At 41.7% G+C, this 24509-nt stretch overlaps 1 protein-coding gene across 14 annotated transcripts in view; it reads right to left on the reverse strand.

The window, feature by feature from the left end:
* The window catches only part of inpp4ab (inositol polyphosphate-4-phosphatase type I Ab), a 79332-nt gene continuing 54823 nt past the window's right edge, over positions 1 to 24509 (reverse strand). For 13 of the 14 annotated variants that reach the window (XM_085449224.1, XM_085449231.1, XM_085449226.1 and 10 more), the window contains 8 exons: positions 23874 to 24046; positions 21200 to 21323; positions 21054 to 21121; positions 20099 to 20298; positions 19927 to 20024; positions 19705 to 19817; positions 19377 to 19531; positions 1 to 501 (listed from right to left, as the gene is read on the reverse strand). In XM_085449224.1, coding sequence (XP_085305350.1) covers positions 369 to 501; positions 19377 to 19531; positions 19705 to 19817; positions 19927 to 20024; positions 20099 to 20298; positions 21054 to 21121; positions 21200 to 21323; positions 23874 to 24046 — 1064 coding nt within the window. In that variant the 3' untranslated portion in view covers positions 1 to 368. Of the gene's footprint in view, positions 502 to 10577; positions 11975 to 19376; positions 19532 to 19704; positions 19818 to 19926; positions 20025 to 20098; positions 20299 to 21053; positions 21122 to 21199; positions 21324 to 23873; positions 24047 to 24509 lie in introns of those variants that run through there. The other variant, XM_085449232.1, reaches the window with a different exon arrangement.

Raw genomic sequence — 24509 nt, forward strand, 5'->3', positions numbered from 1 at the left:
GATTTTCTGATATTCTTCATCTTTATTGTAGAACAGAAATTATGCATCCTTCATATCGATTACATCAGTACTGGAAGTGGAAGTGAGGCAGTGCTTTTCTATAATAAAAAATAAAAACATTTCTAAGCAATGTGTACAGTACCTAAAAACAGTCATTCCACTAAGGTGGTTTTTCGTCTTTATTTTTCAGGACGGAGCTACTGTTTGTTAGTGTGACATTCAGTCACTCAGTCTACCTCCACGATAATCTAATCTAAAACCTCTACAGCAGGAACCAGGCCACATGATGGTGAAATTATACAGTCTCTCATCACAGTATCTTCACTGTACTCAGTTTGATCGCATAGCAGTCCTCTGATCTCCTCCAGTCAGGTCTCCACTTTGCCAAAGGTGCCGTCGGGCGGTCGGTAGTGTCTGGGGAAGGCCTTGAGCTGCAGCGAGTTAAACGCGTACTTTCGGCATCCGACGTTCTTCACAGTGTTTTCTCGCCTACAGCCCTCGCTGAGGAGATAGGAGGAGGAGGAGGAGGAGACAGAGGGGAGAGAGGGCGTTCACAGGCAGAATGAGAGCAAAAGGAAAAAAAAAAAAAGCAGAAATGATGACTTGTGCACATGATGAGAAGAAAAGATGAAAATGATCATTCAACCATGAGTGCAAAGGACTAAGAGTTCTGTTAGAGGACACACGTCTCTTCATATGAAGTCAAAGGGAAACTCTTGTTGATGGATTGAAATTCTGGGATAAACTCAATTTTGTGAACTTGTAAAACTAACACTATTTTCAAAAGGAAATGGATTTAAATATTAAACAAAGTTAAAATATTATAAAAATCTATTCTATTATTTCTCCTGGTTACCATGAAAATTAAAGGTAACTTTAGTTGTTGTGATGCTGTGACTCCTCAGCCTTATTTTTTTTTTTTTTAAACCAGAGCTGTCCACATAAGGTGTGAATGTGACTGAGAAGTGCTCACTGTGTGGTCGATTTCACTTCAAATGGAACCAAAATTAAAAAAAATAAATTTAAATCACATTATATTCAGTAAGACTCAAAACTAGAGACCAGTGAACACATTTCTGATAGTTTTGTGATTATGAAGCAGGAGATTGAATGAGAAGCAGGGTCAATTTTGTCACAGATGTCTGTAGAATGACTGATTTTTATAGGCACAGGAGTAGAAAGAATGCAGGATGGAGACAATGGATGAAAACATGTTTTACAGGTTTTATATCTAATCTTTATATCAATCTAATCTACCATGCAGACAGGCAGTCAGATCACTAAATGTAATGTTAGTACAAATGACAGAAAATAAGACTGAAACTTTAATTTAAAAACGTTCAACAAAAAAAAAAAAACAAAAAAAAAAAAGCATCTGTCTCAACCCGAGAACACTAACGTCAGGTAATTTTCACCAACGTGATATTAGCTACGTGATTTTCATTGCGGTGCATTAGAGCCTGGAGGGTCCCGCCATGATTCCTTTATTTTGTTTTGAGACGTTGCATAGAGGTTACGTAGAGAAAAGGGAGTACTGTTGATGTTAAGTATGTTTTAACAGTATATCAAGTAAAATAGGCCCAATGTTAGTGACAAAAAAAAAGCACATTAGGGTTCAAGGGTTAAAAAAAAAATGTATTTTTTATTATATAAATAAATAAATAAATAAAAAAAGCCTATGGATTATTTCACAATAGCAATTCCTGCTTATGACCAGCAGAGGTCAGTAAGTTTACACTCTTTCAAATTTACTCTAGAAAGGCTCAGGTGAAGCAGTCATATTTTAAAGCAGGCACGGTGGAACTCCAGGCCTGAAGGGCCGGTGTCCTGCAGGTTTTAGATATCACCCTAGGTCAACCCATCTGAATCAAATGATTAGTTTGTTACCAGCCCTCTGGAGAACTTCAAGACATGTTGAGGAGGTCATTTAGCCATTTGAATCAGCTGTTTTGGATGAAGGACACATCTAAAACCTGCAGGACACCGGCCCTTCAGGCCTGGAGTTCCCCCACGCCTTAAAGATCTCTGGTTTGAGACCAGGAGGAGAGACACTCATCCTCAGGGGGGGTCACAAGCCAGTCACCACTAAGGCAGCAGCCCAAAACATGTTTCTTAACCTGATAAACAGCATGACTGCTGCCGAATTAAAAAAAAAACAAAATCCATTCATAGACACAACAAATGCACATTATGACACATGGACTGACAAACACATGAATAAATAGATAAACGACCTCCAAATTGTCTGCTACCAGCTGGATAATCACATTTGTCTCTTTATTCAGAGCACAGCTGAAGCATGTTCAAGGATAGCCAGGTAGAACCTGACACGTTAAAGCAGGTTAGAATAAGATGAGAGTGCAAAACTTTAAAGACTATAAAATATCACACGGTTTACATTCTGCAGGTGGATGCAGGAAGCATTTATTTGAGCAGGAAAAGGGGAGGTTTTCTGGGGTTCGCGATACTCAGCAAGATAAAAAGCCTTTGGACGTGAACAAGAACAGAAAATCTGGTACCATGATTTCCTGCTGTTTGCTAACTTAAACAACAAGAGAGCCACAAAACCAGTGCAAGTCCGTCAAAACGAGGTTTGAAAACACCTGCAAACAGAGAAGCAATCAAATCCACAGCTAACAGTCACAACACAACAAAATACATATAAATATGCATATTACAGGGAACTCAACAACAGTCATGTTCAGCTGTGACCAAGAGTAATGACAGCGTGACAGTTATGGCACAAGCATTATAATAATCAATATATACACACTCTACTTTGGAATAACCGCAGACTATATATATATATATATGTATACATATAGCAGACAACAATATGATAAATAAAGCATTTTGGCAATACAGGCATTTAAATATAGTTTATCTACAGCAGTACAAATATATTTTCTGATATATCTGATTTCCTAAAAATAAATAAATAAATAAAGCAAAGGAAAAGGCAAACTGATGTTTTCTCTTCAGGTGGATAATATAACATTAGATTAATTTTGTAGGAAGCACTTTAGGGTAGTTACACCTGCAGGTATAGTGGGACTCAATGTTCAAAGTATCTGAAACCACTATCCCTCACTGGCATTTAGTCTTGATCAAACTTCCACAACTTTTTACCATTTCCCAATAATACTTACATTCCTACTGCTCAGCGATGATAAGTTTTGATATTATTTTATTTTTGAATAAATGCTAAGCTCACAGAGGTAGTTCAACAGATGATAAGAAAGCAATAACCTTAAAACTAATGCTAAAAACCTCAAAAGCGGCGTATAATCACTTAAATTGAGACAATTTGTAGTTGCATTGTTGCTGGATTTGAGCTAAAAAAAAAAGAAAAAAAAAGTTGACCCCACACTCACATTAGCATGCTAAGCTTCCGCCAGCAGATAGTTAGCTTTAGTTAGCTATATTGTTGATAAAAAAAAAAAAAACATATTTTATATTAATTAAAGATTTTAAAAAAAAAGAGCTTTAAGGGTGCTGGTGGATTTTCAAAATACCTTTTGTAGCTTTTCACAAAGCCTTTTACCCAGCTTTATTTTTAGTCTTACTTTAAAACATTAAGCTAGCTTACAGCTAATAGACAAAATGGGTAAAAAGGAATAAAATGCTAGCCTGGCTGAGTTCAAAAGAAACAAAATCCACCAACCAGCAGCTTTAAAGACTAAAGGCCCTTTCCTTTATGAGCAAAAAAGTTAGGACACAACATAAAATGTAAATAAAAACATATGATGACTTACAAATCTCATAAACTCACATTTTCTTTACATAGGAAAAATATGTTTAAACTGAGAAAATGTACCATTATAGACGGGCAGAGTTTCTCAGAAGTAAATGGACTCTCCCAAAAGTCTAAAAGTTAGTTTCCTCAGTTTACAGATATTTATAGACTGCTAAAGCAGAGGGGATGCTGCACAGCAGTAAACACTGCCCTGTGTCATGTTGCTACCATCAAATTCAATTTAAGCTAATATTTTTATTTCTCAGTTTAAACTTTGTATGTTTTCTCTGTTGTACTGTGAATAAAATATCAATGTGAGATTTACAAATCATTGTATTCTGTCTATATTCACATTTTACACAGTATCCTAACTGTAATTACATTAACAATGTAAGATTGTTAAATATTTAAAGAATAAAAACAACTTTTAGTTTTATAAGATTAGCTAAATTAAGCTAACTAGCCACTTTATTAAAAATGGTACCAATCGTCTCACTAACCTTCCAGGAAGTAAATCCCCAAATTTAATATTATTCTTTTAATATAAAGCACAAGATTGATATTTTACTGAAATTACTACACGTATACTGCATTTCCTGTGACACAAAACATTTCTCAAAGCAGTCTGAAAGATGTTCAATATTTTCAGGATCCAAAAGAAAGCATACAGGAAGGATCATTTTACTGTAGTATGTGACTGCTTAGAGGTCGTCAGCATGGGTAAGCTCCCCAAAGGAAGCTATTTTAGTCTGATCCATTTCCATACTGGGTCGATCTTAATGAGGCAGAGCCTCTGAACTCTAGGGAGGCGACCGATGCTGATGGTTAGCTTTACAAGCAAAGATATTGATTTTTACATTACAGATTTCCAATATGTAAAACAATCTAAGTGCTTCTGGTTTCTAACACAGTTTCCACATACATTGTTAAAGAGGACCTACTATGCTTGTTTCCAGCTCTATGATTTTATTGGCGCACTGTATTAGAGTAGCTATGGATGGCTCACAGTTCAGATATACTTAATATTTCACAGAGGTCCCTCAGTTTATCTTCTGTCCCTAACTTTCTCTTTAAGGCTACAGTCACACAGGCCTAGAGACTGGTCAGCAACCCCTGACAGGTTTCAAAGGAAAATCATCTATTTCTTGACATATTTGATGAGGTTGCTGGCTATCATTGCATGAAGTCAGCTGCAACAAAATCCTCTCTGCGATTGCTTTGGTCTGTCCTCGTTCCGCGCTCAGTTATCCAGGTAAGAAAAGTCCAGACAGCTGACTCTGTTCATCTGGATGTAGCTTCCCAGTCTTCAACTAGCCACTGCAAGTTCAATGCCAACAGTTGTCATAATTTTGGTTGTGCTACAGTCTGTAACCTTATCCCTAGTGCAACTGTAGTTTTAAAACTGAAACCAACAACTTTTACTTTGAAGGCAAATTTTCTGAGTTTCTGGTTTGAATGAAACATGAAAAGTTACAATCTGCTCAGAACCAAAGCAATGACAAGGAGGTTTTCGGTAGGGCACCATATACTTTACAACCTAGCAACAACAAGCAACCCCCAGCAATCAATCACCAACTGGTTAGAGAATACACCCTTTCCCCTTCCAATTAGGGGGTAACTAGCCATCAGTATGACTGCATGAACAGGGTTAACAATCAATTTCCACTTGCGACTGCCGACAAGCACTCGCAGTTAGTTAGGGAACCCTAATTTTTCCCTAGTGAACTGTGGTTACCAGGCATTGGCAACTGTTCTCTAAGCCTGCGTGATTGAGACCTAAGAGCACCCTCACCTGAAAGTCTACTTTCTTTGAATAGGCCAGTATCGGGAAGCCTGCTGAGGGGTAGCACTGAATGCTTTGCGAGCTGTACTGTTAGTGCCTACTAGACTATTTTCACCGAAGTTTTTCTCCTGTGTGAAAGTTTTTTAATAAGAATTCCATTTAATATGAATTTCCTGTCACAAAAGCCCTTTTTCCATTAGTACCTATTCGGTTCGTCTCAGCTCAAAACAGCACGACTTGCCTCAAATCGTTTTCCCCCCATTACAATCGAGTACCACCTACTTTACTTTATTTATATAGCACTCTTCACAGGATAAGAACCACAAAGGTGGACGTCGAGGCAACGATATACCTCCTGCTTGGTCTGTGGCTTTTTTCCAGACTCTGGGACCACAGCGTTGCTTTTTGAACCCATTTTCCTTGTTGCCGGGTTTTAAAAGTGGCAGTTTTGATTTTCCTGAGGGAGACGCTCTAATGACTCATGGAGTGACGTCACTGACGAGCCAATAGGTGGCATGCAGTCTGTTGATGTCACATTTTTAGATCGCCCTGGATCGCTTGGAACCCTGAGCGAGTAGGTGCTAAAACCCCCCCCCAAAAAAACCCAGTACCTGGTACCAGGTACTATCACCTAATGGAAAACCCAGTAAATAGTAGCGAGATGACACGAGTAGGCACTAATGGAAAAGGGGCTATATATATTTAAAACTATCCATCCATCCATCCATTCGCTTCCGCTTATCCTTTTCAGGGTCGCGGGGGGCGCTGGAGCCTATCCCAGCTGTCATAGGGCGAAAGGCGGGGTACACCCTGGACAGGTCGCCAGTCTGTCGCAGGGCCAACACACAGGGACAGACAACCATTCACACTCACATTCACACCTAGTGGCAATTTGGATTATCCAATTAACCTATCCCCACAAGCTGCATGTCTTTGGACGGTGGGAGGAAGCCGGAGTACCCGGAGGGAACCCACGCAAACACGGGGAGAACATGCAAACTCCACACAGAAAGACCCCGGCCTGATGTTGGAATTGAACTCAGGACCTTCTTGCTGTGCGGCAACAGTGCTAACCACCGCGCCACCGTGCTGCCGTGCACTAAATAAGAAAAAAAAAAGCAAAGTAGGTCCCGTTTACTTCATTCTCAATATAACCAAAATATCATGGAAGCCATGGAGTTAGTAACTGGGAAATAAGGCTCTTCATAATAATACAATGATATAATTAACAGTGGGCATATCAAACATCAAAACAACATTCTTATAGGAAGCTCTATTAAAAGTGCATAAAGTTAGATAAAATCAAGAAGATGATTAACTGATGATCCAGTGGCTTAATTAGTTGGCATGTATTTTTATTATTTTAGCCATTTATTAAACATGAATGCCAAATATTTGCGTTTTTAATGGTAAATTTGCTATTTTTAAAATATGTTAGTAAGCAAATTATCTTTGGGTTCTGGACTGTTGGCAAGGTAAGACTAGAAACAACAGTTAATCAGCTAACAGAAATCATCACACTGGGATCTTTACTTGACACAAGAATGCCTGAAACAAGAGGGACACACACTGCATTGTGTATTGGTCCCTTGTTTCTAGGATGCATAAGCCAAAATGAATGCAGACATCCCATCTTTAATAGCCTAAACTCTTTGCATCTTAACACCTCACATTACTCATCAAACACTCTACTGTCTCTATAAAGCTCATGTAAACATATCGGCTGGTACAGATAAATGCTCTAAAGGGTTCACAAGCTGCAGCAATGCAAACACATTTCCCCTGAATATCCTACAATCATACATTCCAGTTACAAGCTGCATCCTGAAGTACGCAGAGATCAGTTCTGTCAGTCGGTGAGACAGAGCTGATCTCGACTGCATTGTCCTGAAAGCTGCAGAGCAGATGTGGGTCGAATCGCTGACTTACTGCATCTATTTTGGCACACTGGGACCAATTAAAGTGTTTGAAGAGTGCCATCGCTGGCCAGTCTCAGCCTCTGGGCAGGTGAACACCAGGATGTGACGGTGTCTTATAAATGAACTGAACCCATAAATAACACTCAGCCAGACTGGAAAAACCTGAGTCCATGAAGAGATAAAAGAATGACAAAACAGCCACTCATGCCTAAACTTTAAACTTGAGAGGGTCACTTTAATGATAATGAGCAAATCCAGGCTACAGGACTTTTTTTGTTTTGGCAGTAAAGACAGTAAAAGATAATTAAAAGTATTCTGGTTAATTATGGGTCATATTATTGCTGTGTAGTCTGACTTGAATTTTAACTGATCAAAGGGGTACAATTCAAAAGGTTGCTTTTAGTTAAATATGTGATTCTTTTAATAAATATTACTAGCATTAGGAGATAATACTGTGATGGCGATGACGGCGACATCCTGCCAGACGTACGAGCCAGGATTAATGAGGCCTGGATGAAGTGGCGTCAAGTCACTGGTGTCCTGTGCGACCGATGAATGCCCGACCACCTCAAGTCAAAGATCTACAAGAGTGTAGTGCGCCCTGTGGCCCTTTATGGATCAGAGTGTTGGCCAGCCACCGCAAAGCACGAACAGGCCCTTAACACAATGGAAATGCGGATGCTGCGATGGTGCCTGGGCCTGACACAATAGGACCACGTCACGAACATCGACATCCGGAAGCGGCTGGGTATTGCACCAATCACAGAGAAGATGCAAGGAGTGCAATTGTGATGGTATGGGCATGTGGTCCAGAAGTGATTAAAACTCTGTGGCAAAAACAGCACTGCGACGGCGACCAAGGGGCAGACCAAAAAGGCGATGGATGGACCAAATTAAAGGCAACGTGAAGAATATCAGCGCCAACCTGAACGACGCCCTTGGCCGTGCCAAATGGAGGCGGCTTTGCAGAAAAGCAGACCCCGCAGAGTGGGAATAACGCTAGGAGGAAGAAAAAGAAGAGGAGCTAATACTGTGACTACCTGATAAATCAAAGTTTTTGCTCCATTTTTGGTCTCCACCAGCTCATGGGGGAAACAGCTGACACTAAAGAGCAGCAGGAGAAAAGTAAAACAGTAAAGCTGTGCAATGCAAATACAAAACACTGGACTCAAAGACAGTAAATTGTGCCACTAAAGTATAGGCCTGAACATACCTACATACCTACCTATGAAAGGCAGAAGAGGAAGTAGTTCCTTCCAATGTAGACAATCTGAATGATATAGTTTATTTCCACTGTGTTCCTGTTAATGATAAACTACAAATTTACCCTAAATTACTAAAATATCGATATTTTAATACGAGAATCGATTCTAGAACATAAATGACTGGTATCGGAGGAATCGATATTTCAGTATCGCCATCACTACTAAATGAGCATTTCGACATTGAATCTACTAAGCAGGGCAGCTTTAATTTTAATAAGGAATTAATTAAAGAGAAACTCAAAGTTTTTTTTAGTTTACATTAGTTGTAGTTATTTTTATTTTGCTAACTTTTACAGCAGACATTTATCATATTTAGACTTAAATTAAGACCAAATTAACTGCAAAGACATTTCCAGTGTATTGTTATTTATTTTAAGGCAGCTATGTGGTTGCATCATTTCAAGTAGTTTTCTTTTTCAAAAGTCTAGTTGTTCATTTTATTCCAGTTAACTAAATATTTTTTTCCACATCTATTTTTTAACACTGGTTTGAACGTAAAAAATAACAGCTTTCACATTGATGTTACTTATTTTGGCACACTCTACACTCAATATAAGACTGTTAGATTGTTCCGTCTACTAGCGACAATATTTCAGCTTTTATGATTTTATTTTTATTTTTGTGGGTGTGCTAGGAGTTCGAAATACTGCTTGTACTTGTGCCAATACGCATTTAGTCGACACAGTTCAGAGCAGTATTCCTGCTCAGTGAACTCCTCTTTTAAAACGGGTCACACATGTCACGGGGCTTTTTGTTTAAGGCTAAATGAATGTGAACAAGCATAGTTTTCATATCAGCAGCACAAGTGTTTAATGTCCATCAAGTAAACGGTCAGTTAATGGGTTCAGTTCATTTTTTCTGATTAAACAGGGCTATCAGGTGATTCCTAACACTACCTCACATAAACATTTCAATAGGCTGGATCTAAACAAAGACAGAGACAGACCCGGATCTGCTGGAAAGTGCAAAAGCTCAGGCAGAAGCAGGAAAATGCTTCCACCGTCTATAAAGAAGCAGGAAGACCAAAAGAAACAAAAACAAGCAAATGCTGCCTTAAAAATATATATCTAAGCAAGCGCGTACTTGCTTCATTTTGGCACGAGATAAAAGCTTTAGGTTCCTCCACATTAGCGTGTGGGGCAAGTGCAAAAGCACATGGAAGACAATGATAAACCAAATGTTCCAGAAAATGTTTTGATGATATAAGCTGTTTGCGCTGAGCTTAAATCATGAATAAAATAATCATCTGATTGCTACTGTGGGTCTTTCCTGAAAGCAAAGTTTAGATATCATCTGCTTATCCTTATACACATTATATACTCTTTACAATAAACTGTTACCTTCCACCAGTGAAGGGTAAGGCAGAGTACTAACTGACCATCACAAAGGAGCAAAATATGTCCATCAGAGGGCGCTATACACTAAGAAAGAAGTAATACACTCTCGTTAGGCAGTACTGGAAGTGGATAATCCTGTGAGTTACTAAAGGTAATATCTTAATGTCTTTTAATGGCTTTGTGTTATATGTTCGCATGGAGCCAGCCAAATTTTTTTTGAAAGTCCTCTTTTTGGCAAATACCGTCCATGCGGACAAAACTGAGCTTTTTCAGATACACTGAATCTGAAAATTGCAGCGTTAGTTTCTGTAAAGTCTTAGAAAAATGCATGTTTGGTTAAACCTCAGTAAAGAAAACAGAATTGGAGATTTAGGACATCGTAATGGTTAAAATTTAGTATTTCACATAAAAGCCCAAAAAAAGGATTAATCACGTGGCAGCGTTTTGGACTGTAGTGACAAGTGAATCGTGAGTTTAAAACAGCAGTGTCTGCTATCTTAATCCTGGACAAAAAAAAAAAAAAAAAAGAGAGAAGAGAAGGAAATAATCTGGGTAATTTCAGCGTGTACACGTGGACGAATATCATCCTAAAAAAAACACATGAATGGATTCATGTAGAATTCACATTCAGCAGGGCTTAGTGTGAACATGGCATGTGGCCTCACGCTCAAATGTAGGCAACACAATTAATATATCAGGAGTGTCAAACAAGTGGGATAGAACTAGGCCAGTAAGACCTCAGGCACACAGAACTAGAAACCAGTTGGTGAGGAAAAATGTGCATTACTGAATAGGTTGCCAAGTGGTTGCAAAGACGTACACGGTGCTGCGCTACAAACGTCACTGTTGTAGCTGCTACTGGATAGCCAGGAGTCACTCATATTTTGCAAGTGAGACAACTTGTCTGCAACTGCTTACTAAGCAGCAGTGAAACTGAAAGGTGTAAAACTTGTAATAGAGACAAAAAAAATGTCATCTGAACATTTCAAAAGGCCCACCAAAGTGGGTGCTGCACATTTTTCCATAACTATTGGTGGTTGACAGGCAGGGGTCGCTAGACCTGCAAGACTGAGGACGTCTTCTCGTTGTACTCTGTCCTTAACCTCCGGACACCCGAGCTCTCGTTAGGGATGCATTTTTAATTTTTCTTAGCGATTTACGATTAGCTGGACCTAATCTTAACTCCACTATTTCTTTGACAGCCCACCAGAATAAAGTAATCATTGTGTTTTTTTGAAAAGATAAACACTTTATTAAGAAGAATGAAGAGTAAATATGTTACCATATATCCCTGTATGATGATGCAGGGTCTCAGGAGTTCAAGATATCACAGAGAGTTTATCAGATTTATAAATCAGATCAATTCATTACATTAAGAACAATTTGGAGGTTTAGGGGAGTGGGAAGAGGTTAGCCTTCTGGTCCTGTTAGGATCATACAGGATTGGGTTAGTGGCCCACGAATAAGATGAGTTTGACACCCCTGAGCTATGACAGGTTTTTAATAGAAAAAAGAAAAAGATGTTTAAAGAATAGAAAAGAAAGAAAAAGCCCAAAGCGTGGCTGCTGATAAGTGGGACGTAAGTCGCGTACAGCCCTTAGTGAGGGTGGGACAGTGTGTGTGAGCTGATTACACCCCTCTCACAGGTCAGTGGCACAGTTTCAGAAACACCCCGGGGAGTCAGCGTGGAGAGTCCCCGCCCACCCTCGCAGTACGTTTGACATTTGGTCACTTCCAGCGTAGAGCTGCTCGCTCAGCTGCAGCGCAGTTTGGCCAGGAAGTAGGCCATGCTGAGGAAGATCCACACCACCAGGAGGTTGGGGCTGAGGGCCAGCAGGGGCAGGGAGTACATGAGGCTGGGGTCCAGCCGGAAGTCACGCACTGGCAGCAAGCCGCTCAGGTTCTTCTGGATCACCCCCTCCCTCGTGCCAATGCTGCCGAGCCACGGGGACGGGAAGAGGAAGAAGAGGAGAAGGAGGAGGAGGTGGTTGTGTGAAGCAGCAAACAAGGCAGGGGGAAGGAGGGAGGAAAAGAGGGGGAAATAAAGATAAGAAGAGGGACGGAGGAGGAAGGAGAAGAAATAAGGAGGAAATTGCAAGAAGGAAGGAGGAAAGGTGAAGGAGGCCAAAATAAACAGATGGAGTGTGAGTGCACACAAGTGCGACGGCAAATTAACACGTGACCAAAAAAAAAAAAAAAATCAGAGTGACAGTGAAGAAGCCACATCCACAATGACCGGAGGCATTTTAGACCAAAATAAAAGCAATAATATCAAGGCGACGACAAATGGGCGGACGGAGTAGAAATCAACAACACAACAACCCCGCAAAAATGAGCCAATCACAGGAGCAAAACAGCAATCATGTAACGGGAAACAAGAGGAGGAGGAAACAGGAGGAGGAGAGAGAAAAGAGAGAAATTAAGAAAGGGAAAGAAGGTAAGAAAACACACCAATGGCTCTCCATGTTTATATACTCTAAGACATGGGTGGAGGAAGGAGGGACAGATGGAGGGAAAAGACTGGAAAAAACACCCTTTTATTGAAGGAGTAAAGCTTAAAGGAAGAACTTCAGACTATAAATGATAAAGATGGCGTCCTATTAGAGGTAACATGCAATAAGGGTGTCTTATCCATTTACTTCATCCACTTTAAACCACTTAGTGCAGATAGCTGGGGATAAAAGAGGGAGTGAAGGGGGCCGATATCTCCAAGCATCGTTTAGCATGCTTCTGAGCTCCAACATAATAAAACAAATTCTAAAAATGATCGGATTTCATGCACGTCGGCTGGTGAGGAGGAGGAGAGGAAAAAGGGGAGAGGAAGAAAGGTGAAGAGACATCATATCATGCGAGTATCTGCAGGACTTTATTGTAGACAGGCGTGTTTCCATCTTTAACAGAAATATTCACAACAGGAAGTCACACAACCGTCGACAGAGAAAGTAACAAACACTTTCAGAGGCTTTTAAAGGACTGTCCTCCAGCAGGAAATCACATAAATATCAATAATGCTCCGTTCAGGAATACAAATTCCCAGCATCCCTCGTGTTTCCTGGGTTTTTTTGTAAATGAAAACATTTCTTTTAAAGGGGGCTGAGTGAGAGTGGTTAGAATTTTTAAGAAAAAAAACTTTAAGGTTAAAGATAAATGCGCCAAATAAATGGCAAAGAAATGTGGCTATTTCACAAGAAAATCACATGAACTAGTAAATTTACCAGAAAAAGTGGCAAATTAAAGAGTTAAATGTACATTTACAAGAAAAAGGGTCGCAAACAACATGCTTATTTCACAAGAAATTTAAATTACATTAACGGATACATTTAAGTGATAAATGTTGTAAATTTACCAAGATAAGTGGGAAATTTGAGAGAAAAGTGACAGATTTCCAAGAAAAGTTACAAACATATACAAGATAAATGTGGAAAATGAATAAAATGGCAAATTTCAGAGGAAAAAGTAGCAAATTTACCACAAAAAATGAATAATGTATGAGAAAACCTCTGTATCTGCGCCTCTGTTTTTCAACTCTAAAAGTTTGAGTTTTCACTCCTCTCACTCAGACCCTTTTTTGATTTATCTACTTCCTTTAATTTATTTAGTTTTTTTTTTTTTACCTTCAGTGACCCTAATTTGCTGTCATGAACAGAGAATGATTGTTTCCATAGTAACACCATCCATAGTAATACTTGAAATGTGCAATTCACTTGTATTTTTATTTTTTATTCCTATTTATTCTATTTATCCCCTTTGTATACTTTATTTATATTTGTCTCTGTATTTATATGTGTGTGTGTGTGTGTGTGTGTGTGTGTGTGTGTGTGTGTGTGTATATATATATATAACAATTCTGTAACTGTAACTTCGGTCGTTGCTGTGCTTTTTTTGGAAGTCGAATTTCCCAGAGGAACCCACCCGAGGGATTAATAAAGTTCTATCTTATCTTATCTTATCTTATCTTATCTTAACAATGTGGGGTGAATTCATCCAAAAAAAAAATCTTAAGCAAATGAAGGAAAAGAAAAGCCTAGGTTTTTGACTTTATAAAGTATTGAATCAGCGTTAGTTTACAGTAGCATTTGCCACAAAGTCAAGCCCAATGTTTCTACAGGCTAATCTTCTTTTTAAGGCTCTTGTAGCCTACTTTTGCTTCTGCAAGGCGCTTTGCAACCCACCTCCACCCCATCTCTACCTTTATCTGGTGTTCCTGACTTCAACCCTGATCATTTTTATTTATTTATTTATTTTTTAAAAACACACAGAGGCAAACGAAGTCCAGTTCTTTTACACAGGCAGAAATTGTTTTTGGAAGCGATAAAATGAGGATGGGTGAAGGAACTCTATGGCAGGTGTTTTGGTTACACAAATAAAGGAAAGACAGTTGAGACAAGTAGACGGATATTCAAACTGATGTTTAGACAGACAAGACAAGAACACAGACCAACAAACACTCGACATAACCATTAAAAGGACTGAGTAGCAGTTGGGTAGCTCTCTTCTCCATGTAAGCGTCCTTCTTAGGTTTAAAAAGCATCAAAAGTTACTGATAAACTTTGAGAGGAATCTGCCGGTGAAGTGAGGTAACCAACTGAGTCTTAACTCATTCGAGCATCACCTTCGAGACAGCCTCTAGCTCGCCTCGTTATGCAGAGGAAGCAGGTGATGAGTTTTCAAACCACACATGGGCAAAACTGATTTTAGAGATTCAATAAAGTAAAACACTGAATCTGAGAAGCTGTGGATGTATTTCCCCAGAGCTGCGTAACATCAGCCATGTCTCCACATTTTAAAGTGGACATTTGTCCTTCTGAATTTTGAGAAAGTCAGAAATGTGCTTGTCTGTGGTTCCTGTTTGTAATATACATGTAGAGGGGGGTACTAACAAGCATCACTCAGGCACTTTGGCACAAAAGAAAACTTTGACATGCACTGATGTGTGGACGCAGAAGGAAATTATATATCTCTTTTCTCTTACAGACGTGTGCCAACAAGGACTGAAAAATTAAACTGACCAAGTACCTCAAACGTCTGCCTGAGGCTGACTTCAACAGCGAGTCAGTCACCATAGACTGCCATGCTAAAATGTCCATCATTACAGCAAAAATAAACATGTTGACAGCCTGGTTTCAGTCTCTTTAACCAACAACTGCATGCGGCTGAAACTGGCTGCTTTGACGTGCAGACTTCACCTCCACTAGTCTGAAATGGAGCCGCTGACAGTGTTTGTGCTGATGTTCTGACAGGACTCAACCAAATATTATGGAAGCTTGTTATCGCCCCTGAAAAAGCAATTTTCGTGAAATTTAAAAATATTTTTTTCCTCACAAGCCTGAGCTCCACGCAGCCATTTCTTACTGCATGACAGATTCAAGACAGAGGTCACGGAGGCAGCAGTCTGAGCAGAGACGTCTGGACTTTCTTCACCAGGACGCTCTAGGCTGCAGGTCGATGATCGATTTTGTAATCGTATCACCAGACCTGCGACCATATGTTCTGGACACTCGGGTAAAGAGAGGGGCTGAGCTGTCAACTGATCACCACTTGGTGGTGAGTTGGATCAGGTGGCGGGGGGAGGATGCTGGACAGACCCGGTGCACCTAAACGTGTAGTGAGGGTGTGCTGGGAATGCCTAGCAGAGGCCCCAGCCCGCGAGATCTTCAACGCACACCTCCGGCAGAGCTTCAACAGCATTCCGAGGGAGACTGGGGACATTGAGTCCGAATGGACCATGTTCAGCATCTCCATTGCCGAAGCTGCTGCATTGAGCTGTGGCCGCAAGGTGGTTGGTGCCTGTCGTGGTGGTAATTCCCGAACCAAATGGTGGACAACAGAGGTGAAGGGAGCCTTGTTGAGACTAGTAGTTAAACATATGCCATTTTATGACCAGTAGTCAATGTAGTAAATTAGGTTAACAGCTGTAGGCCATATATTATCCTTTAGTTCTGATGGTGTGCTATGTATGTAGTTTAGTCTTTATTATACTCTTGAATAAAAGAAACATAATCATTTTGTAGTTCATTAGATAAAGTGTGCATTACTCTGTATCCTTGATCAGCTGTGAATGTCTTACACTGTTTTCTTGAAATGTTTTATTGCTGAATCATGTGAAGAAGGCTGTAAGCAGGGGACTAGGTGTCTGGGCAGAAGAGATAAAACCACATTCCTTACCCCCCTTCCTACTTCACACAGAAAGACAGGGAGGCAAGGTCAGGAGCCAGGCTCGCTAAGAATTAGAAAAACATGTGAAGATGCAGCTTTTATGACAAGGAGGGGGGCTGTTACTAGCTATAAAAGTCTGTGAAAGTTGCTACCATTTTGAGACATGCTGTTGACCCTCTGCAGGCATCTCTCCCGTCCGGACGTTGTAATGCTCTGATTGTTGAATTGTATGGAAATAAATGATTGTTGATTGAGCATTTATACACCGAGTATTGTCCTTCCTTCAGCCCAAAGATTCAAAGAATTGGGAGATTTCAACAGCCTCCAGGCTGAAGGAGGAGTCCTATCGGGCTTGGTTAGCCTGTGGGACTCCGGAGGCAGTTGACAGGTACCGACAGGTCAAGCGGAATGAGGCTCGGGCAGTGGCTGAAGTGAAAACTCGGGTGTGGGAGGAGTTTGGAGAGGCCATGGAAAAAGACTTTCGGACTGCCTTGAAGAGATTCTGGCAAACTGTCAGGCGTCTTAGGAGGGGAAAGCAGTGCTCTACCTGCACTGTGTATAGTGCTGGCGGAGCGCTGCTGAATTCAACTGAGAAAATTGTCGGATGGTGGAAGAAATACTTCGAGGACCTCCCTTAATCCCACTGACACGTCTTCCGAGGAGGAAGCAGAGTCTGGGGATGACCCGCCAATTTCCGGGAACTGAGGCAGTTAAACAACTCCTTGGTGGCAGAGCCCCTGGTGTTGATGAGGTCCGCCCCGAGCTCCTGAAGGCTCTGGACGTTGTAGGGCTGTACTGGTTGACACGCCTCTACAATGTTGCGTGGAGATCAGGGGCAGTACCCCTGGACTGGCAGACCGGGGTGGTGGTCCCCATCTTTAAGAAGGGGAACCGGAGGGTGTGTTTCAACTACAGGGGGATCACACTCCTCAGCCTCCCTGGGAAAGTCTATGCCAGGGTGCTGGAAAGGAGAGTTCGTCCGCTAGTCGAACCTCGGATACAGGAGGAACAATGCGGTTTTCGGGGATGAGTTCCTGCTAGGGGTGGGTTTTTATAATCGATTCATCGATTAAAATCGATTCTGGCTTGGATAACGTAAAATCGATTCATTAAAATCCTGAATCGATTTTTTAATATAAATTTATTTTGTCCGAAATGCCAGAATCTCTGGTGACAGCTCACAAAATTTCAAGAACCACCAAACAGTAAATGAGAGCAGGTACAGGGATTCTGCACATAGACTTAAACACACAGCGCGACTCGCGGATCAGAATCAGTTAGATGTCGCCTTTCTCACAGTCGGGGCTGAAAGCCGACAGCTCGCTGATCCGGGTCCGCGCTTTGTGTTCACGCCCTTTATGCGCTGATTCTAAAGCTGTTAGTTTTATCTCTCTCCAAACAATATTGACCGAACCAGCAGCAAAAGAAGATCCAAACGCTTCACATAAACATCGTCATGAATTCACTCTTTTACTGTTTTGTTTCCATTGCGATGCGCAGTTCTCTCTTTCTCCCTCTCTCCCTCCCCCTCTCCCCCGCCCCCCCCTCTCTCTCTCGAACAGTTTCCCTTTCTTCATTATTCGCTTGCTTGTTACGCACAAGTCTACTGTTGCTTACAGCGCTGTCGGCCGCTGTTTTTTTCCCTTTTACATTCTTCCGAAAAGAAAACCTCATTTCTGCTGTTCAATACTGAACAAATTGAAACTTTTTAAAATTATTCAAAATGCAAAATGCTTAGCCGTGTCTCTAATAAAACCGCTGTAACGTCAGAGGTAATGTTCATTAATTAATGGTTTTCTTTCGTTTTTGATGTACTGCAGAATATTTTTATAAAATCCCAGGCCAGGAAAATCACCTTCATGTTTTTCTGTGTTTTATCTTCAGCTACTTTGACACAAAGGCCTCTGCTGTGATGCTCACACCTTGGATAAAGTCTTGCGAGTGTCAGCTTCCTTTTTATAGATACAAAAATATGTAAATGTACTGATCTGAATTATATTTCTGACTGTCAAAATTTCCCAGATTTAAATCGAATCGAATCATGGATCGAATCGATTCAGGACCTTGTGAATCGGAATTGAATCGATTCTAGAAATCAGTGACGATACCCAGCCCTAGTTCCTGCCACAAGTGGAGGAGTTCAAGTATCTCGGGGTCTTGTTCGCGAGTGATGGGAGAAGGGAGCCGGAGATCGACAGACGGATTGGTGCAGCGGCCGCAGTGATGCAGTTGCTGCACCGGTCCGTCATGGTGAAGAGGGAGCTGAGTGTAAAAGCGAAGCTCTCAATTTACCGGTCGATCTACGTCCCTACCCTCACCTATGGCCACGAGCTGTGGGTAGTGACCGAAAGAACGAGATCGCGGATACAAGCGGCGGAAATGAGCTTCCTCCGAAGGGTGGCTGGACAGGGTGAGAAGCTCAGCCATCCGGGAGGGGCTCGGAGTAGAGCCGCTGCTGCTCCACATCGAAAGGAGCCAGCTGAGGTGGTTCGGGCATCTGACAAGGATGCCTCCTGTGTGAGGTGTTCCGGACATGTCCCACTGGGAAGAGGCCCCCGAACTGTACTTTCACATGACAGAGGTCATGGAGGCAGCAGTCTGAGCAGAGACGTCTGGACTTTCCTCACCCTGACCACGTCATCCACCTCATCCAGGAGGGGAAACTGAGTCGCTCCCAAGCCATCTGAGAGACATAATCCCTCCAGCAAATCCTGTAAGTGCCTCGGGGCCTCCTCCTGATAGGACATGCCTGGAATACCTCTCAAATGACCAAGTTCTCGACAAGAAATTTTGACTTGTATTACAAAATACTATCAAAAATATATTTAAAAAAAAAGTTTTTCAGTGTGAAAATAAGCCTCCATAAAATATATTATCTTCTAGTTTAAAAAAGAAAAAGTAAGACACTGCTCCCTTATTTCCCACAGCAGACGGATCCACATATTTGAAGTGGGACAGAAGTAACCACTAACACACCATTTAAACACCTACTGTATTCCCATTGGTTAAAACTACATGGAGAACAGTTAAAGTCAGATTACCAAGTAGCACACTGATGAACTCCTGATCTTTTCATCCCTGCACAGAAGTTATTTATTTAGTAAAAGTTGTTTTTTTTTTTGCCCAGGTGCGATTTGCAGCTGTGCATTTTTCCATTCGGCCACTGTGAGGGCATCCTACCTGCGCATGCAGTCGAGGGCCTGCGTGAAGACCTGCGGCGCCATGCCGTGCTCATGCTGCAGGATCAGGCACTGCTCCAGCGTGATGGACATGGCGGTGCGGTCTTTGGCGCTCTTGCAGCTGGTGAAGCGAACGCCGTTCAGCCGCCGGCAGATCTGAGATGGTGAGGCAAGCAGGGAGGAGAGGTGAGTCACCGCTGATGATTTCGTTTTTGACATCTTCAGAGAAAAGCAGCTGTAAAATTTATAATGCAGTAAAATCCTACTGGAGAATTAAAAGTTGCTAACAAAGCAGTCGGACATTCTGAGTAAAAGAGCGCAAATGTCACCTCCGCAGCCTGCCACAGGATGTCTACGTTCTTGTTTTTCCTGGCGTTGACATTCTGCCGGAGAAACCTGAGCAGTTCAGGAAGGCACGTCTGAGAGCGAGACCTCGGGAGGCCTGAAAGTAGATAAGAACAGAAAAAAGAAGGGTTAAAGCAGGAGTTGCAACACTAATGGTTTGTGGTGCAAGTTAGAAAGAAGGAAAAACGTGAAAACTGTGTACTCACAGTCCTCCGGCAGGACTTCTTTGAACTGCTCGTAGTACGAGTTCAGTCTGGAGAGACTCTCAGAGTTTATGTTCTCCTGCAGGGATGTGTCTCCAAACCTGAAAAACACACAAAACAAATTTTTTCCAATCTCAAACACCTGTGGTGGTAAATCCCGGACGTGCTCACTCACTTCTCGGCCAACGTCTGCTGCTCGTTGATTCCCACGTTGAAGTGCACCGGCTGCACCCGCAGCAGCATGCCGCTCTGGATCTCTCGGGGCAGGGCTTCGAACATGGGCCCCGGCAGCGGGATGCGGACATTGAAGCCATCCCGGTTACCTGTGATGATCGGCAGCATCTCGGGGGTGGAGGTGCCGGTTGCTTGGGTGACCTTAAAGGAGCAAAGGTACATGTATACGCAGCTTTAATACCTAGATGGAAATTGTGAACCAAGTGCCCCTGAAAAGCAAAATAAATACTCAATTAAAATTAACAGAGCCCGTCCAGCGAGGCTGCAAGTTTTTGAGCATGTCCTCAACTCTGCAGAGACCAAACCTCAGCTTCAGTATTAAACTGACTCAACTTTGATCACAAGCTCAATCAGAGAGGGATTTGTACTTTTGTATTAAAGATACGTCGTAACACCAAATTCTTCAGACTCCATAACCATACATTCACCTCCTCGTTTCCTCATCCTTCTTGACTGACCAGTGACCATGAGTACCATTCACAGAGAGCTGAGTTAGACTCTGAGCTCCCTGGAAAGATTGTATCGTTTTTTGTCCCACAGGAAGGGACAAAAAAATCCAAAGCTTTCAAAATAAAAAACTGTTTTTGTGCAGTTTTAATGGACAGAGTCCATGTTTGCACTTTATAGCTTCACTCTGCTTGTTTACGTTTAACACAAAACTTTTCATGTCTTTTTTAATGCAAAGCCAGGAAAACTACAATAAAAAGGTCAGTAAACACATCCTCATTCAGTTGAGTTCTGCAGTACATTTACTCCAAATCGTGTCTTCAGAGTGGGTCTAATCTATGTGACCGTTTCCACGTTTCATGCCAGCTCCACCCAGACCTCTGGCCTCCTAATATTATCCTCGTAGAGTGGCTCTACAGCCTGGAAAGACAGTTAGCATGCTGCTTCACCTTAAAGGTGACGTTGCGTAGATCCATTATGCCGATGCTCATGTCCTCCAGCATGGCGAGCTCCTCTCCTGCAGACACACACACACTGGAAATCAGAGGCTCAAGCAGCTGTGTGCGATTAGAAAAAGCTTTGAGTGTGTTTGTACCGTAGGTGCTGAGCAGGGACTCAAACTGAGCAAGTAGGCCGATGGTGTAGAGCTGTCGCAGGAATCCGTTGTCACGGAGACAGTTCCTCAGCTTGATAATGAAGCCGCAGATGAGAGCGGTGAGCTGTAACACACACACATACACACACACATGAACTCGAACAGCAGGTCAGACAAGAAAGAGTCAGTTTGTTGTTTTCCAAGCTCAGTTTTATAAACTTTTAAAGCAGCGGTCTGACACCATCATCAGCCAAAGCTACTGCTGCAAGCTGCTTTGCAACCCCGGTCCACGCCAGCCTCCCACCAGTCAACCTGTGGCTTACAATCAAAAGTGGGAAGTTTTCCTCCTTTCCTCCTTGCAACTGTTGCTCTAGTGTGACTGAGCTATAGTGTTCCTTTCGTGTTTAATATGAAACTGAGCTGCATTTGATGTCCCATCTGAAATCTGACGTCTGTGAGGTCGACAAATATGAGTACAGTGTTTTTCAACCATAAACCTGACCAAAAAAGCAATGAGGAAGCAAAACGACTCTATAGCTGTCTGTGTAGCACACTGATCATCACTACACACAAAGACATCCTGCAGTCTGAGCTCGGCATTAATCGCCTGTATCTGTTGTCACTGATGCCTGCTGCTGCTGTGAATCTGTGCAGTTTAAATAAAGTCAAATTCAAAGTACTTTCACTGCAGATTCCTTGAAATGTTAAACGACACATGATTTAAGCTGTAATTACCACAAAAATCTTACATTTAATTTACAATTCAGATCACACTTTCATTTTTAACACACCCGACACTGACTGCAGTGTCGGTTTTTAAACCTGCATCATATTCTCGAATGCAAATCAACATATGGTTTCACATCAAGACACCACCGATTGGCTGCTTATCACATTATGTAAGTGGACTCATGCGGTTGGTTTCTGTGCATCCTTGTGCAGCTCAGCGTGTTGCGGCGCACGCTTTTGAGGACTGCACTGACAAGTTTTATGTAACTGATTTTCAGTTCACACTGCCAGAAGCTAACTTCACACGGATCTGACTGAAGACGATCAGAAATGTTATACACCCAACAAACCCTGAATGGCTGAGGATCACTATTGAGTTTGCAGTTGTGTGCTCTTAAATATGCTCTTTAATGCATGGTTGAAACAGAGTCTGAAATTCTGCCTGCAGAGTCCCAAACTCAGGAAGATATTTTTATTTGATGAGTAAATATAACCCCCAGTATGTTAGACTGACCAGTGATTCTACGTTGGCCTTAGGTGCCTGTGATGGCGCCAATGATAGCTGGGATACGCTCCAGCCCCTCTGAGAACTGGACGAGCCATTAATGGCCCAGCACACTATAGTAAAAACAAAACGACAGCCATCTCTACAGCTAGGAAAGGAAAATAATAAATCCGACTGCCTACTGGGAGGCAACCTGTCTCCAAATAGTTGCAGTCCAACTCAGACCGACTGCAAGCACTCTGAGGCAGAATGATAAAGATCTGCAAATAACTGTTGTCTAATTTATAAACACAGACAGGTTGTCAACATATTGCAATCAGTCTGCACAGATGAGCGCAGCAATTCTGGGACACGTGTTTTTACAATAGAGGACTGAACTTAAGTGGTTGCAAACTGGTTGTATCGTGGTTATGTGAAAATTGCCGAGTGCCAATGGAGGAATTTCTGAATTTCTCTGTCAAATCTACAAATGTAAGTAGTTGATGTGAATGTCTGTGTATGTAGACGGCAAGAGAGTTCAAATTTTCTCAGCTTTATCACAGTTAATCGCCGTATTATCAGACCTGGTCCCCGTCTTTGAAGCAACAATTTCAGAGGAAACAAGATCACAATGTGCATGGTGGGGGTTGTGATCATGCAGTGGCCTCCAACCACTGTTTTCCCAGAGTGTGACTGTAGCATAGGGAAAAACGATGGATGTGCCAGTGATGGAAGGCCACTCTCAACACATGTGGGTCATTTCTGAGAACTATAATCAAAGCATTAACAATGTCAGAAAACAGGATCTCACCGTCTTTAAACATTGCTTTGGAGCAATGAAACTCAAACCACTTGAATGGCGCAAAAAGAAATTTTAGAATATTTAGCTTTATGCTTTGAAAATGCTTGACTGATTACTTGTAAGTATTTCAGCTCTGATTATAGCTGACTATTATGAAATGCTATTCTTACTTCTTTACTTAATGCTTGGATTAGAGTTTAACTTGAAGTGTCTGAGTCCTGTAGCTGCTCATTTAAGAGCTGCAGGGATCCACCGCTGGGTAAATATAACTGATGTGAGTTAGACAAGAGGGTTTGCCAAAAACTACAATCGCAAAGAGCCTCTAAAAATACTGAAGGAGGGATCCACTTTGAGGACTACATCTGGCATCATATCCTCTTTATAACTGCAGTCTCAGGTGAGTGGGAGTGTGAAATCCTTACTTGCTGTGCTCCCTTTGCCTTTACTCTTTACTCAGACATTTAATAGTCATATGAATACCGTAAAGCCACAAAGTCATAGAGCTCTGAACTCCTTGCTTTTACGATATTTACACTTTTCTTGGCCTTTTCCTTCACTTTGAGTCACTCCAGGATAAACACATCAGCTCAGACATACATTACCAGAAATATGTGTAGGTGAGTGTGTCTGAGTCACTTGGATGATGTTTGCGTGCTGACCGTTTGGCAGAAGACAATGTCGCGGCGGTACTGCAGTGACACGTCCATGGCTATCGTTGGGGCGGTGTCCTGCATGAGCAGGAAGACCATAGACTTCTTGGCTTTGTCGCTCATCATGGCAACGCACTCCGTGAGCGTGGTAAGGAGAGGGTACAGTGCCTCGCTCCACTCGCCTGCAACAAGTGCAAATAAACCATGAGAGACCAAGCACAAATATGCCTTCAAACCAATAATTTCCACACCAAGTAGCAAAGATTGTGTTTTTCAGAGTCCACTTCTTGTTAAATTTGACAGAAACAGAAAAAAAAGACAAGAGGGACAATGGGGAAAGGAGAAGCACACACACACTGAAATCTTTTAGGGTGAAGCCACAGGACTAGCCACAAATCCTGCTGGAAAGAACCTAAAAACACTTGCAGAGATCTGACAGAGCTGTTTGAGTCAAAAGCCTGCTGTCAGGCTTGTTCTTAAAAAATAGGAAACGAGCTGAGTGTTACAGACCCCAGTCTTTATGTAAAGAAAAAGGTGCAAATTTAGAGCAGTCACAGCAGATTCTAAAACAGTGACACTGGTTTGTGGGGGTTTTTTGGACTGAGGGCAGATTTAGGTATTAAAAATGAGTCAATCACTGTAGCT

This window comes from Copadichromis virginalis, linkage group LG23, assembly GCF_057382275.1.
Source record: "Copadichromis virginalis isolate Kocher_CV1m ecotype Utaka linkage group LG23, C_Virginalis_male_GT1.1, whole genome shotgun sequence".
Lineage (NCBI taxonomy): Eukaryota > Metazoa > Chordata > Actinopteri > Cichliformes > Cichlidae > Copadichromis > Copadichromis virginalis.